The sequence below is a fragment of the Ipomoea nil genome, unplaced genomic scaffold (genome assembly GCF_001879475.1).
Source record: "Ipomoea nil cultivar Tokyo-kokei standard unplaced genomic scaffold, Asagao_1.1 scaffold1043, whole genome shotgun sequence".
Lineage (NCBI taxonomy): Eukaryota > Viridiplantae > Streptophyta > Magnoliopsida > Solanales > Convolvulaceae > Ipomoea > Ipomoea nil.
Window position 1 is genome coordinate 3,904,050 of NW_017617471.1, and position 15,644 is coordinate 3,919,693.

Consider the following 15,644-nt stretch of genomic DNA (forward strand, 5'->3'; position numbering starts at 1 on the left):
AATAACAAAAGAAAAATATGAAGAGACAAAAATGCCCTTACTAAAAATAGAAAAAATCATGAGAATGACTAAAAGTGTCCAAAAAATAATAGTCTGTGATGTAAAATGACAAAAACAATAGTGTGAGACTAAATTTGGAATTGCCACCAAAGACAAGGGACCTCCGGTGGAATTAACTCTATCAAAATGATACTAAAATGAAACCGAAGTGCATATGTTATGCATGGACCACAATGCATTGTGGACCGCGGTCCACAGTATAATTTGTCATTGTCAATTGGTGTCATATAACTTTTCATATTATATATAGTCTTTATCTTTTTATTCATTACTAACGTAACATGTCCCAATCAGTAAAATCAAATGAATTAAAGTCTAAGGAGTGAAGCATGGATATTCTAAAGATACTGGAGAGATAAATCACGGTGACTCATCAAGTCAACGACCTATTAAATAGGATGATAAGTGCTCACAAGAAACTCCTCATATTTAGTGTATGTAACTCTTGCACTGCAGATGTCAAGTCTTAATTTACATCTTTACTCCTAATTTACCACCTAAATATAAATTAACTGAGTTGTTCGTGTGACAGAAATACTAACCTTTTTCCTTTATATGTGGCCATGTGGGGTTAATATAGGTGTGTCTTTTGATCCAGATTAGTGAAACAATAGTCCTGTATGCACCAACCTAAGATTTTAAGTAGCCAACCAATTCATTCGAGCATATGAATAAGTGCCCAATTTTTACAACCAACAAAAATCAAAACGCACCAACCATCCAACCAACCAACCAAACTCCCCATGCTATTGCACACCACCTAACCCCCTTAGGGGTCAAAGTACAATTAAAATAAAATACAGAGAGAAGAATGAAAAAAGTCCATATTATATATATACTATATATTCAAGCATTCCAAGTTGGCCTGGAGTCTTGTGAGGAGAAGAGCATTTCCATTTCTTCTTCCTACCTCTCTTCTTCTTCTTCTTCTCTCTCTCTCAATCTTTGATCTGTAACACTCAAATCTTCAAGCTAAGCTGGTCATCTGCTATACTGTAAGTTTCTTCTGAAAACTTTCACTTTTTTTTCTCAGAAATTTTCTGGGTTTTTTTTTTTCTTTGCTTCTTGATCTGTTGTTATAGTGTTGTACAACATAGTATCACTATGATGTTCATCACTCAACCATGAAATTTCAGTCCACTCAAAATCTGGGCTTTTCTGTTTTTCCTGTTAAAACTGAGAGAAATCAACATTATTTCTGAATGGGCCACAAGATTCTTGAAAGTCTGGGTCTTGAATCTCAGCAGTATAATGAAAAACCACCTTTTAATCCTAGAAAGAAAATTAGCTTTTCATTTCATAGAGAGAAATTGAAATAAACTTTAAAAAGTGGGATATAGAAAAAAGAAAGAAAATGAATGGAGTTTAGATTCTGCAGAATCCAAAAATGAAAATGAGAATTTAATACAGTGTATGTACTAAAGTTGACTACTGATATACTGGAGGGGTGGCAGTGGAAACGCGTGGACGTGGCATCACGTGCTTACTAGCCATGCACGTGGCCGTTTGTTAAGCTTTCCAATTTTTTGCTGCTTTTGTTGTTTTTTATTATTTTATTTTTTGGGGTTATCTAAACTCCATTTTTTAGTATTTAATTATAAAAGATTTTTACCTTTTCTTCTCTATGCATTATTGATTGATTATCTGATCCACTGTGAAACAGTATATATAATACTTGTTTTTAACCACTTTTACATTGCTGCTTTATAATATTAATAACTTCCAAAAGATTTACTTCTTTCTTGTTTTACCTTTTTAGTAAAAAAATATTTTTTTAATAGATTATCTGGCTGTCAAGATTGTTCTTTTGTGTTTATTAGTTATTATCATAATGAGTCACCTACTGAGGGTTGCATGAGCAGAGAAAGGTCTGGTGCACATACTGTACTAATTATTATTGTGTTGACTAATAGTAATAATGTACATTTAGTACAATGTACTTTTAATATATTAAAAATTGTATATTTTATTCAGGAAAAATACATTATTTGAGTTCCGAAGATACATTATTTTGTATAATATACATTCTGTACACACATAATGTACTTTTAATATTTTAAAAATTACTTTTTGGTATGGTCCACTCAATAATTTGCCCATACTATACTACACTCTTTGTGTTAATTAAATTTACCCGAATGAACATCCTGACCAATGTGTTAATTGGGTTTGGTTATAAACCAAATGAACACTCTGGCCATTGTGTTAATTGGGTTGGGTTATTAAAAAATGAACACCCTGGCCATTGTGTTATTTCGGTTTAGTTATTAACCGAATGAATGCCTTGATCATTGTGTTAATTTGATTCGATTATTAACCGAATGAACACCCTTAATGGATAGAGCCCTTCAAAGCCCGCCACCAGGCGGGTGGCGGGCTTTAAAGCCAGCCAATTTTACCTGTCTAAAAAATTAAAGCCTACATTGCCTTTATTGTGGGGCGGGCTGACTCGACAGGCTTAGCCCATTTTGACGGCTCTAAGATGGGAGCTTGGCTTACCAAACTTTTAATGTGGGAGGTGTTTGTTGGCCAATGGCTGATCCTTCCTTTTGTGAGGCTTCTTGAATATATATAGTAATTACTAAACATGGTAACATTTTATTTAGTAGCATAGTTACTTCTTTGTCAACTCATTCTTTCGAGTCTAATTGCCATGTTATGTGATATAGGTAGAGAGCCATGGAGAATGGCTTGAGACAACGGCTGTTGAATAGTGGTCCAGAGGAAGAGAAGCCCGAGGATCTCAAAGTAAAAGTTTACGATGAATCGAAAAAGATATGGAGGGTTGCATTCCCCGGTATACTATCAAGAGTGGCTTCGTTCGGAAGCATAGTGGTCACGCAATCTTTCATTGGACACATTAGTGAACTAGACCTCGCTGCCTACGCCCTCGTCCAAACCCTCACCGTCCGGTTTGTCAATGGCATCTTGGTAAGTTTCCACCGCAATTTAGCATTCAAATCGCATAATTCGTGATACAAAAGCTTTGTGCAATATATCTATTCTGAATTACTCTCTAGAACAATAGAAATCCATGTAATACTAGTAGACTTATCGGTTACATTGTATAGATTGTTGCCTTTAAAGCTCGTATTTTGTGGGGTGTGCAAGGTAGGAAATAGGAATGATACAACGTTGAGTCTGTTTGGCAGAGCTTATTTAGGAGCTTATAGCTTATTTTAAGAGTTTCTGTAAATCTTTGGTTTTATTACAGATAGGAATGTCGAGTGCAACTGAAACCCTATGCGGGCAAGCATATGGAGCAGGACAGTATCATATGATGGGCGTTTACTTGCAAAGGTCGTGGATTGTCGACTTTATAACGCTAACTGTATTGCTTCCCTTTTTCATCTTTGCAACCCCGATCTTTAGACTTCTCGGGGAAGAGAGCTCGATTGCGACCTCGGCCGGATATGTCTCCTACTGGTTCATCCCCTTCGTCTACAACTTCGTGTTTAGCTTGACCATACAAATGTTTCTGCAAGCGCAGCAAAAGAACCGGATCATTGCGTGGCTCTCGGTGATGCAGTTCATTATACACATACCGCTGTCTTGGCTGTTAGTGTACCAGCTCGACTATGGTGTCCCGGGTGCGATGATAGCCCTCAGTATATCTTCCTGGCTCGTTGTAATTGGCGAGTTTATCTACATTTTGGGTGGTTGGTGCCCTGATACGTGGAAAGGGTTTTCAATGGCTGCCTTTAAGGACATTTTCCCCGTTGTGAAGCTCTCCATATCATCGGGGATTATGGTTTGGTAAATTCTCGTCTTTTCTTTCGTTTCTTATCTTGAAAAGCAATACGAACTCGTAATTTAGCATAAGAATTCGTCAAAGTGGAGAATAAATCGGTTTTTATTTTTGCGTTGCCTTTGCAGTTTAGAGCTGTGGTACAATGCGGTTCTAGTCTTGCTAGCGGGGTATATGAAGAATGCGGAGGTTGCCATATCTGCCTTCTCTATCTGGTACAAGTCCACAAAGATGCGTTTTATTTTCTATATCGAGAATGTTTAGTCCACCGATAACGTTTAAATCTTGTTTTTTTTTGCAGTCTTAATATCAACGGATGGGAATTTATGATAAGCCTTGGCTTCCTCGGTGCTGCTTGGTATGTTTCTGTAAACTAGAACTGTTCCCCGTCTTTTCCCTTTCATCAAATGGTTGCGTTTAACTCTTGTTTCGTTGTGTATAGTGTACGAATTGCGAATGAACTTGGGAGAGGAGATGCTAAAGCGGCGAGATTCTCGATTAAAGTCCTTGTGTCCACTTCGCTTATAATCGGAGTAATCTTCTGGATTCTATGCATGGTATTTGGCAGTAAAATCGGGTACTTATTTACCAACGAGCAGGAGGTGGCAGATAGCGTGGCAGACCTTTCACTTCTGCTCTCGTTCTCTGTATTGCTTAACAGCATCTATCCCGTGCTCTCAGGCAAGTCGTGCATTTCAAGAACCCGAAAAAGTTTCTCTCCCGATATTAAGACGAAACCAACTAGCCCCTCTTAACACTTTGAAATTTTTTTTGTAATCAGGTGTGGCAGTCGGGGCGGGTTTGCAGAGTACGGTTGCCATTATAAACCTGTGTTGCTTCTATCTAATTGGAATCCCTATCGGGGCTTTGCTTGGATACGTAGCTCACCTTCAAGTCAAGGTAAGTTCCAAATAGATACCAAACCACTGGCACTGTGCATTATAACCGTTCATTCTTTCTGCAAAATTTCACTATTGAACAAAATTTAGACAGATCTTTACCACGAACATGGGAACCGAAAAGTGACATTCACCCCTTTTTATAAAATATATAAATGTATAGTCCAATTATCAGCTTAGCATTTTAGTCAAAACCTGACCCAAAAGAAAAGCCATGGGTTTGAACTTCCTTCAATCTATTCTAAACTTGTCTCCATTCGTCAAAAGGGCATATGGATTGAATGAACCAAAAAGTGACATTCAATCCAATCCACATAAATGTGTAATCACAAGGTTATAAGTTGGTCAGACTATTGACTTGGTAACCACAAGATTACAAGTTCTACTACCAACGGGAGCAGCCTATTGGCGGGTGGTCTTTTGATGACTAGGGTCACAAGGCGGGATTTACCTAGCGGCCCTCCTAATGGCTCTAAGCCTTTTAGTCAAAACCGGACCCAAACCGAAAACTTCCTTCAATCTGTTCTGAACTTGTCTTGATTCTTCAACAGGGCATATGGATTGGAATGATATGTGGGGTGGTCACTCAGTCAGCCGCATTATGCTACATGACATGGAGAACGAACTGGGACGATGAGGTAAAGTTCTGCAACGCATTCGTTTTCTTCACTAACTACGTATATCTGTTATGATGAAGAGGAGCCTGGTTTATAACATCTGAAACTCGATTGCAGGTGTTCAAGGCGCAACAGCGGCTCAAGCGCTGGTACATGAAATCTTCCGAAGTTACCCACCAGAATCCCGAGTTAGTTTAAGGTTTTTTCGGAGTTCATGAATTAGATGCAGAAGAAGAATTTCATTAGATTCTTTAGTATTTTTGCTTTGGGTTTTGGGTGTCCTGATATATGGTGACTTGGCTTGGGAGGAACTTGCTTCATTTATCTAACTACTACTATGTTGTTTCATTAGATAAGGCACTGTGGAACATTTGATTTCCCATTCTTGATTTTTGTCTACCAGTCTTGGGCTATATTGGTAATTTGTTATCATCGTCCATTTAAAGGTAGTTTAATCTTGTTTCTTCTGATTCAAAAGATTGTATGCAATGCGGTAATTCTCAAATCATATAGAAAGAAAGACCTTATATCACCTGATTCAAAGTGTAGTTTGAAGTTACGATATAACACATCTAGCATAAAAAAAGTTAAGTAGATCATCATTGAGCATCCTACACACGTATAGTTAGAGTACTTATATATAAATAATTATATATACGACCTTTTAGCCCATGTATTTGCAAACACAGTTGAGGTAGGAATGGTGGTAAGATGACCCTTTTCATAAACTAACAATATTGGTACACGATTCTGTATAATTGAATTAGTTTTATTGTAATTATACTCTCCCTTTTGCTACCTGTTTCAAGGGCACAAATTCGAATCAATATACAGCAAGTAATTACATGGTATACATTGTAATCATTGGGCCTTAGAAAACTAAGCTTGAATCTGAATCATCTTGCTAATAGATTGTATGCAGGCAAATCCTTTACGCTAGATATGTCTTCGAGTGCAAGCTCACGCTCTAGCTGGGTTCTGGTAGACTTTAGAACATCCTGGTAAATGGGAAAACGAGAATGCTTAGTAAATAAGGTATCGGGTGTTCCCAGAAATGGATATTCCCAAGTGTAATAGCAACCGCGAAGTTGCTTACATTAAACTGCATGTACGATGCCCGCTTTGCAAGCCACTGTGCATCTAGCATTTCAAAGGCAATGCAAAAGAGGTCGTCGAAAGCCCTATCATCTTCGTTTAATAAGTCTAGAAAGTGGATAGCTGCCGGTGTACTTGGTTTCCCTGCCAATCAGCAGATAGGGAGGAGTCATTATCATAAAATAAAAAAACAAAACCATATTTTAAGATAAGATTTCCCTTTCAAGAAGAAAATTTCTAAAGCCCGCAACACGTGCCATTGAATTCGATTTCATTACATTCTCTTAAACCATGTGTTTTATCCCATTGTAGGGTTAGAACTGATAACTGATATCATATTACAGTATTTGTTTTTCCTACAGTCCAATGAGAAATTGAACAAAAACTATGGAGAACTTGCAAAATTTTGGACTTGGGTTAACCTAATGATATTAACGATGTATATTGCCTTCTAGACTATACTAGCAAATACTGCATAATAATGGAAAACGGATACTCATATTTAGAATTTTTGCATACCTGATTGAAGATCCAACATCTGCGCCAACATAAAAGAAATATTGATGCCAGCTACAGCAAAGGGATACTCCCATTCAGATCTTTTCCCATTTCGTTTGTTCAACAAATTCTGGAAAGATTTCTGTTAAATGAGCAAAACATCATCAGAAAGTTCACAGCATTTTTTTATTCCCAAAATAACAATTCAAAAGCACATAATACCAACCATTACTGTGCTTTTAGCTAGTAAAAATATACACTGAGCTTTATGAAACAAAGCATGCAACAAACATCAGGAAACCTGATGAAATTGTACCATCCTCGAATTTCTTACCGTCAGACCCCAAACCCCTCTCTCCAAAGCACCAGAATAAAGGAAAACCAATAAAATAAAGGATAAGAAAATCACATAGAAAAAGGCTACAAAATCTTTTTAAGCTGGTTAATATAGTTCTGGATCTCCCAATCTCCAACTAGGTGTAATGATACAGAATATCTTCAAACAATGGAGAAAGGGGAAGGAACCTAAAGATCCTAAAGAACAAAAAATATACCAAACTATGCAAGGCAGACAAGAGAACATAATTTGCAACTAGAAAGTGATGTACTGTCAGTCTGTCATGTGATCAAAGGTGTTATCAAAATTTAAACACAGATAACAAATATTATTTAGACATGAAAAATTTCCTTTCTACCCATTTAAAGAACACCCCAGCAACAAAAGAGCTAAACTAGGACCATTAAGAGAAAGGAAAACTAACCGGATATTCCTTGGCAAAAAAAATCAAATTCTCCAGTGATACGTATCCTCCACCCCTGAACATTTTGTTCATAAGTTTCTTGAGTAACCCATCATGCAACAAATATTAGTGAGTTTCCATAAGTCATAACCTCACATACCTGAAGTCTGTTGAAGGATCACATCCTTGCCAGCCCATATCTTTCCAAAGTTCTGATTTAAGGGATGGAAACTCCCTATTTGGGTAAGCTAACATCCACAGCTGTTTGAGTGCATCCTGGAAGCAAAGTTCAAAAGTCCCACCAATAAATGAAAAACAGCCCATAATTCAGGGGCAACAAATACTTCATGTACTAAATAACATGCTAAGGAGTAGACAAGGATACAGAAGTGCTGAATGTGTGTCCAATAAATTACTTAACGACAAACACAGAACTACATTCCTCTTGCAATCATATGTGCCTGATAAGAAATTATGAGGAAGAAACATCCAGGTCTAACACATAAACATCTCACATCCAAAAAGATGCTATTCATGAGAAGAGAAAGGCAGGCATTGGCAAAGTATTCAAGAAGAAAGATGAATTGAGATAACAAATGCCTACTTGATGCTGCACAGAAGAACCATCAAAAGGAACTGCAACTCTTAGTTTCAGATGTTTTAGCCTTGCCTCCTAAAACAACAAAATCAAATTAGTAAACAAAAGCATGGAACATTATTTAGAGAATCACAACCAGAAAAACTGGATAAAAATCCAAGTTCAATTGGAGTAAAGACACCAAACTAGGACTGCAAAAACCAGATAAGCTTTTTTTCATTTTAAAGACCACAAATAATAGAGACACTAGTGAGCTATAGCAACAAGATTCATCAAGTCAAACAATTGACACAGAAGCAAATACGATCGTATATAAGATGCCATTACTTACCAAAACATAAAGTTAGGGAAAGAAAAAAAAAAAAAAAAAAAAAGCAATATAAAATGTCACACTTACAACACTCAAGGACAATTAGACTTTGGACCCAAATTGTGTCAGCATTTTATTAGTACAAATTTCACTGATACCAAAAGAAATATTTTCTATATAACACAATTTCTTCATGGAAAGAATTCTTTATTTAGTATGTAACTAGGTATCATGCAAACTGCATAATTTTTTTTTTGAGTCCTTCAGATGCAATTTTCAGATACAACAATTGCCAAAAGTCCAGAGATAACAAACAGATTCAGCCCTTTGTGTATGTCTGTGACTTCTCCATATCTACTGAAATTAACCGTAGAAGCACAAAACTATAGATACATCTCCCTATTATTGGTAGGGAGTCCAAAATAAGAGCTCAATTGATTGCATGTTGTGAAGTGTGTTCTCAATCCACAGAAACGATTCTGGAGCATCTTATAAATATCATAAAATATTGCTATATTGTCCTTTAATCATCAAATTTCAATGTGTCATGCAACTAGCCAATCACAAATCATACCAATGATTTTTAGAAGACATAAACTACCTCATTGAAGAATTAAAGCATTCATTTCATTACTTCAGAGAGGAAACAGCATAAAGAGAGTGCAGGGATAATAGCAAAAGACAAAAATTGATAATGTATTTTCTAATTTAACAAGTTAAATGGATATCATGGGTAATACCTGCAAAGGGTTGAGTGTTGGAGGTAGAAGCTTTGTTGTAGATCCACTTTGGGTTAACAAAGGCAAAAAAGGCAAGAACCGTCCTATAAATGACCCAGAGCCAAGGACTATATTTGCTATAAAAATAAAAAATAAAAAAATAACTGAATAAGTTATCAGAAAATTCTTGAAAACATTCAAAAAAAATTGAATTCAGAACATGGAAATGACCAAATGAAGAGGATAGAAATCATACGGTTACAATTATTCTTTAGTTAACATTGCCTTCTTTTCTCATAAGATATGCATTTAGTTTCCTTAGTTGTCTACCAAGGAAAGCATTCAGAAATGCATTGCTACAGGTTTGCACATTTTAATTTTCATGTCAAATTAAGCAACAAAAATACCATGGGCATCCAAAGAATCACATCACAGTGATACCACATGAGAATTAAGCTAGCTGATGATTTGATGAAAATTAGCTAAGTAAAGAAAATGCTTTGCAATCACTCAAATACGAACAACTAAAAACACACCTAACCACTGTGCCCACTGAGCAATTAAATGAGAAAAGAGCAGAGTCCAGTGTAGGCGTTCTTGCGCTCGACCTTCATCCAGTATCTCAGCCAGTGTACATCCCTATAATAGAATTTTTTTTTTTTTTTCATATTAACTCGGGTTAACATTATTCAACAGCATACGGAATTCAATCCGTAACTGACAAACTCCAGCACAGAAAATTAAGCAAACGGAAATTGCACTTGCGTACCTCGGAATTGTCATATCTTTTGTAAGGACCGAGTAAGGGCTCATCCAAATCGTCGTCGGAACTCCGGGACGGATTGACCTCGTAACGCTCGTTCCGTTTGCCATCAAGGTCCCGGTGGTGGAGCCGTCTCCTCAGAGTTGTCGACGACATTTACAGATATCTCCCAATTATAGTATCATACACAATACAACTCGAGATCTCGCTGTGTGGATTAGCAATTCACGCGAATTTCAGTAATTCAAACGAAGTATTTCAAAATTTGAAGATCAAAACTCAAACAAAAATAGGCGAAAATGGGAATTCAAATCCACTAACACAGGTAAATCGAGGACTAGGCCGGAGGGACAGATGACAAGAGCCGAGATATTGAGCAAACCCCTCCGCCCTGTCTCGGTATCGGAAATGATAGCCGAGATTGGAGAGGAGATCCGATGAATGCACACCGACCTTCAAACTGCGATGAAGTTCTATCCGTGTCGTCTAAGGGAGCTGCATTTCTTTTCTTCTTTATTTATTCCGTACATCACCTACTCCATGAACCGGCCCCTATCCGGGTCCACGATCCAGACCCGTGATGAGATAAATCAGCAAATTTAATTTCAAAATTCAACATCAAATCAAATTATATTATAGAGTTAATTACCGAAATAGTCCTTTGACTATAACGAAATTATCAATTTGGTCCTTAACTATTTTTTTGACCAATTAAGTCCTTCAACTTTAAAAATTTTAACCAATTTGGTACTCCGTTTGTTTGACCGTTAGTCAACCATTAACTTGGGACCAAATTGGTAATTCGCTATAGTCAAGGGACCATTTTGGTAATTAACTTTAAGGGTGGGCAATTCAGTTCAGTTTTCTCGAATCGAACTGTACCAAACTAGTTAGATTCGGTAATATACCGAACAATCGAACGGTAATAGATTCTTGTATACCGAACGGTTCGATAAAAACGCGAACCGAACTGAATTGTTCGGTAAAAACCGAACCGAACCGAATACCATTTGAACTTTGGATTGCTATTTTCTTATATATTAGACTTTGGATATGGACTACGTAAACACCATAACACATAATATAAAACTTTTGATAACAAACCATAAAGAAATCAAATAAAACATTTACGAGAGATACACGTGAGAATATGAGTTGAACGGTAGAGCAAGCATCAAAGGGACTTGGATTTACTTTTTATTGATTGATTGATTGATTGATTGATTTATGTATTTATTTATTTATTTATTTATTATTATTATTATTATATTTAAAAAAAAATCAAATGGTATTCGTTCAGTTCAATTTTTTACCGAACAATTCGGATCGGTTCTAATAGATTTTTTATTGAACCGTTCGGTATACAAGAATCAATACTGTTCGGTTGTTCGGTATATTACCGAACCAAACTAGTTCGGTTCGATTTGGTACGGTTCGGTTTGAGAAAACCAAACCGAATTGTCCACCCCTAAAGTTAATTACCAAAATGGTCACTTGACTATAGTGAAATTACCAATTTGGTCCCAAGTTAACGGTTGACTAACGGTCAAACAAACGGAGGACCAAATTGGTTAAGATTTTTAAAGTTGAGGGACTTAATTGGTTAAAAAAAATAGTCAATGACCAAATTGGTAATTTCGTTATAGTCAAGGGACCATTTTAGTAATTAACTCTATATTATATTATATACTTCGTATAATATATAATATAATCACGTTCAAGTGAGAAAGCTTCGCCTATGAGAAAAATCTGAACTACTCATAGTCGTTCACGTGTCCTGATTTAACGAATCAAAAATGTCAATTTTTAAAAAATATAGTGTCATTTTCGTAAATAATTGAAAATTGAAGTGCAGGTAACAGTTTCATATAGTGCATCTAAGTGCAAGTAAAATGTACACAGAGCATCAATATTAAGTCACCAAACGTTATAATTAGTTGCATAAGACGTTATCATTAAGTGCATCAGTGTGAAAGACTTTATCATTAGGTGCACGAATGTTACCAAGGCAAATTATTTGACGTGTAATTGATTTTACTTGCACTTGTAACACATTTTACTTGCACCAAAGTTCAAGTTATTTATGAAAGTGTCATCGTGTTATTTTTTAAAATCACATATGATTCGTTGATCTATACATGTCGGCTGACATTGGTTCTTATTTCTCTCCTATGTGCCCGTTCTCACCTAAGCGCGCCCATATGTGTGTGTGTGTGTGTGTGTTTTGGAAGAAACTAAGGGCCCGTTTACTAACAGAAAGCTGCTTTTTGTTTTCTGTTTTCTAGTTTTTCAGTTTTAACTCTCTGTTTTTCATTCTCTATTTTCTGTTTAGAAAACTTGTTTACTAACACTTATTTTTTTTTCAAATTTATTTTTTTAGATTAACATTATAAAATTAACACAAATTTAATTTTGATTAATTTTTAGATCTTATATTTAAAATATTTTTACATATGTTTGGTTTAAATTGAATAATTTTTTATTTTTATTTTTTACTTTTAAGTATAATATATGTAACATTTTTACATTTGATATCCGAACCAAATTTATACTTGTTTATCTATATATCTGTATATAACATAAAAACTACAAAATATATTTGAATCAATAGCATACTACGTTTACCTAAAATTTAGTTTAAATAATATTAATATTTTTTGAGCTAATGTTTACATATTTCTTGAATATATCCATTTGAATGGCATGTATATGAATATATAATTTTTACTTCGAATTCAAATATATGTGAGATTTTAATATCCGATATTCGGACCGAACTTGTATTACGATATAACATAACTAAAAATATCCGAACTAATAATCTATTGAGTTCAATCAAAATATAAAATATTGTATAGAGTTCAATTCTTAATTTTTATAATGTAAATAAGGTATAACTTTAAAGTGTAAGCAAATAAGTTATGTATAATTAAGTAAAGTAATTAGAAAATATAGAAGATTGTGATAAGTAAAAAGATGATAATGAATGTAATCATAGTAATGTGGTTATAGTGACATATAACCAAATTGATGATAGATGATTATGTTTTCTATTTTGAAAACAGTTTTTAAGAGTATTCAAATTTTATAGAAAATTGGAAAATTATTTTCAGTTTTCAAAATGGAAAATTGTGCTAGTAAACATGTTTTCTGTTTTTAAATTTCTGAAAACTATTGAAAATTTCCTGTTAGTAAACGCCCCCCTAATGGTCTCCGAACTAGCGGAAGAAGCGTGCCCGTTTACGATCGCAATATTGAAAAAAAACTAATGGAATCAGAACCGACGAGAGAAGCGTGCCCATTTACGATCATTAAGATCAGTTATGACCGCAAAGTCAGAAAAAAATTAATGGTTTCTCGATCAGCGGGAAAAGCGTACTTGTTTACGATCATTGAGATTGGTTATAACCGCAAAGTCTGAAAAAACTTGGGCCACCAGACTATCGGGAGAAAGGTGCCTAATTTTTTGATCGATAAGATCAATATAAGCCTTTATACCAATCAGCCTGAGTAAAGGGCCTTGGGGTAAACAATGTATTTATCCCGCTTCTTGGCGATGCCGCTTCTCATCGATGAATTTATCACGCATTTCAACGATGAATATATCTCATTTTTCAGCGATGAATCTATACCCCTTTCTCAGCGATTAATTTATCATGCTTTATCAGCGATGAATATATCATGCTTCTCAGTGACAAATATATGCCGCTTCTCAGTGATATCGCTTTTCAGCAATGAATTAATCCCGCTTCTCAGCAATGAACATATCACACTTCTCAGTGGTGGTTGGTATTCTTTATCACTAGCACACTAAAAATTGAACCTCTTGATTGGTAAAATTCGGTCCATATATCGTGAGTATATCCAATCCATTGATTGGTAAAATTCGATCCATAGATCGTGAGTAAATCTAATCCTTTGATTGTTAAGACCATTCATAGATTATTGGTAAATCCAATCTCTTGATTGGTAAAATTAGATCTCTAAATTACAATTAATTCAATTTCTCGATCGTCCAAAAGATTGCACTTGCAGTTGCACTATTTTTTCCTTAGCTAAATTGTCCCACTGAGATTTTCTTAGTTTAAGATTTTTTAACGAGGCAACCAACACAAATCGTGCCCATAAGTTCAACTCATACTCGAGGAGCTCGCCACATATTGTGTACTCAAATTTTTTAGCTCGAACCCTTCATTGTTAGCTCGATGTCAGGGCACAAACTGAGGGCTACTTGATGGGGATTACATTTCCCGATTATACCTTCGTGTACATTTGTGGCGTTTGATCAGTATTCGGGTCAATATCAGATACTCGTGTATACTATTTTATTCTTGAAGGGTAAATACCCTCACCTATATAAGCGCCCTAACCCTCAACACTAAAGGGAAGCCCTTTATTCTCTTATAACATATCATGTATGATGATTTGTTTTTAAATTATTGTCATTTTACTTATTCAAAATAACAACACCAATAATAATAATAATAATAATAATAATAATAATAATAATAATAATAATCTACCTTTGAATTTTTTGAAAGTTACTGACTCTATTACACTGTAGTATCTGTTCATATATACATTTGAATTTGAACTTTGCTAGACGAACAATCAAATTTTAAAATAAAATTTATTAAACATTGACGTGACATGTTATAATTATTCAATTGATTTATAAGAAACATTCATGGATATTATCTATTAAGTATTAATTTCGTTGTTATTATTATTATTATTATTATATTATTATTATTATTATTTTGAAAGGATTCGTTGTTATTAATTAGTTTTCCATAAATAATTGTGCTACTATTTTTTTCATTTCTTCCCCTTACAGGGCGTTTGGTTGGAGGGATTTTAAATTCCCTTCCTACTTAATTCCCACCTAATTCCAAAGGCCATTAAATTCCGTAGTTTGGTTGGAGGGAATTGCAATTCCCCCATTTTCATGGAATTAAAATCCCATGTCCCCCCCGGTATTTTAATTCCTGGGAAAAAAAGATAGTGATGAGTCAAAATTACCCCTTCCTTTTTTAACCTAAAATTAATGTCTAACAACAATAATGGACATTTTTGACTTTATACTACTTATTCCCTTTCAATTCCCATGTATACCAAACATTGGAATTGAAATTTCCAGTAATTCTATTCCTATCAACCAAACACTGGAATTTAAATTCCCACTTTATTCCCAGTAATTTAACTCCCATGGAATTACAATTCTTTTCCCACATAATTCCCCCCTCCAACCAAACGCCCTGTTATATTTAAGTTCATCCAACATCCTCCTCTCTCGTGTATGTATGTGTGTATGTATATACACACAAAATTTCATATTTAAGTTGTTCAATTATCGTATTATCGTTGTAAATGAGTATTGTGTGTATATACATTATTAATAATGACATAAATAATAATTTATTATTGATATTTATACCTTTTAATATAATATAATTATATATATTTTTAAAAGTTCAAAAAATAATCATAAAATTGGGTGATGTGTCCAGTTATAAGAATTCGTCTGATTCTACGTTATGAAGTACGTACACCCAAATATGAGAGATAGAAGACTCATTCCAATTTTTCCTTTGGAG

General features: G+C 34.8%; 2 protein-coding genes across 4 annotated transcripts; one reads left to right on the forward strand and one right to left on the reverse strand.

Annotated features, from left to right (window-relative positions):
* Positions 1-910: 910 nt before the first annotated feature.
* On the forward strand, positions 911-5,801 carry LOC109181470 (protein DETOXIFICATION 24). 2 transcript variants are annotated; one of them, XM_019331248.1, is made up of 9 exons: positions 912-1,055; positions 2,730-2,991; positions 3,275-3,816; positions 3,937-4,023; positions 4,110-4,166; positions 4,251-4,489; positions 4,590-4,708; positions 5,259-5,345; positions 5,442-5,801. In XM_019331248.1, the coding sequence occupies exons 2-9, from the start codon at positions 2,740-2,742 to the stop codon at positions 5,520-5,522; spliced, it is 1,464 nt and encodes a 487-aa protein (XP_019186793.1). In that variant the 5' UTR covers positions 912-1,055; positions 2,730-2,739; the 3' UTR covers positions 5,523-5,801. The 2 variants fall into 2 exon arrangements, with proteins under 2 accessions (XP_019186794.1, XP_019186793.1); XM_019331249.1 differs by lacking the exons at positions 5,259-5,345; positions 5,442-5,801 and adding an exon at positions 4,975-5,007 and having other exon boundaries at positions 911-1,055.
* Positions 5,802-6,015: 214 nt separating this feature from the next.
* On the reverse strand, positions 6,016-10,594 carry LOC109181471 (ELMO domain-containing protein C). Of its 2 annotated transcripts, XM_019331251.1 has the most exons (11): positions 10,369-10,594; positions 10,238-10,255; positions 10,054-10,206; positions 9,821-9,923; positions 9,306-9,421; positions 8,262-8,330; positions 7,818-7,933; positions 7,679-7,733; positions 6,939-7,059; positions 6,421-6,563; positions 6,073-6,322 (listed from the first exon to the last, which is right to left on the reverse strand). In XM_019331251.1, exons 3-11 carry the CDS (start codon positions 10,201-10,203, stop codon positions 6,221-6,223), a joined length of 975 nt encoding a protein of 324 aa, XP_019186796.1. In that variant the 5' UTR covers positions 10,204-10,206; positions 10,238-10,255; positions 10,369-10,594; the 3' UTR covers positions 6,073-6,220. The 2 variants fall into 2 exon arrangements, with proteins under 2 accessions (XP_019186795.1, XP_019186796.1); XM_019331250.1 differs by having other exon boundaries at positions 6,016-6,322; positions 10,054-10,255; positions 10,369-10,592.
* Between the last annotated feature and the right edge of the window lie 5,050 nt (positions 10,595-15,644).

Bases quoted from the DNA above. Each gene is read 5' to 3' on its own strand.
- LOC109181470 (XM_019331248.1), top strand. From the start codon at position 2,740: ATGGAGAATGGCTTGAGACAACGGCTGTTGAATAGTGGTCCAGAGGAA. The intron at 2,992-3,274 runs GTAAGTTTCCAC...GTTTTATTACAG, and splicing joins GGTTTGTCAATGGCATCTTG to ATAGGAATGTCGAGTGCAAC. The intron at 3,817-3,936 runs GTAAATTCTCGT...TTGCCTTTGCAG, and splicing joins TCATCGGGGATTATGGTTTG to TTTAGAGCTGTGGTACAATG.
- LOC109181471 (XM_019331250.1), bottom strand. From the start codon at position 10,203: ATGTCGTCGACAACTCTGAGGAGACGGCTCCACCACCGGGACCTTGAT. The intron at 7,060-7,678 runs GTTAGTTTTCCT...CTCATTTAACAG, and splicing joins TTTTTGCCAAGGAATATCCG to AAATCTTTCCAGAATTTGTT. The intron at 6,323-6,420 runs GTAAGCAACTTC...CCCATTTACCAG, and splicing joins CATCGTACATGCAGTTTAAT to GATGTTCTAAAGTCTACCAG.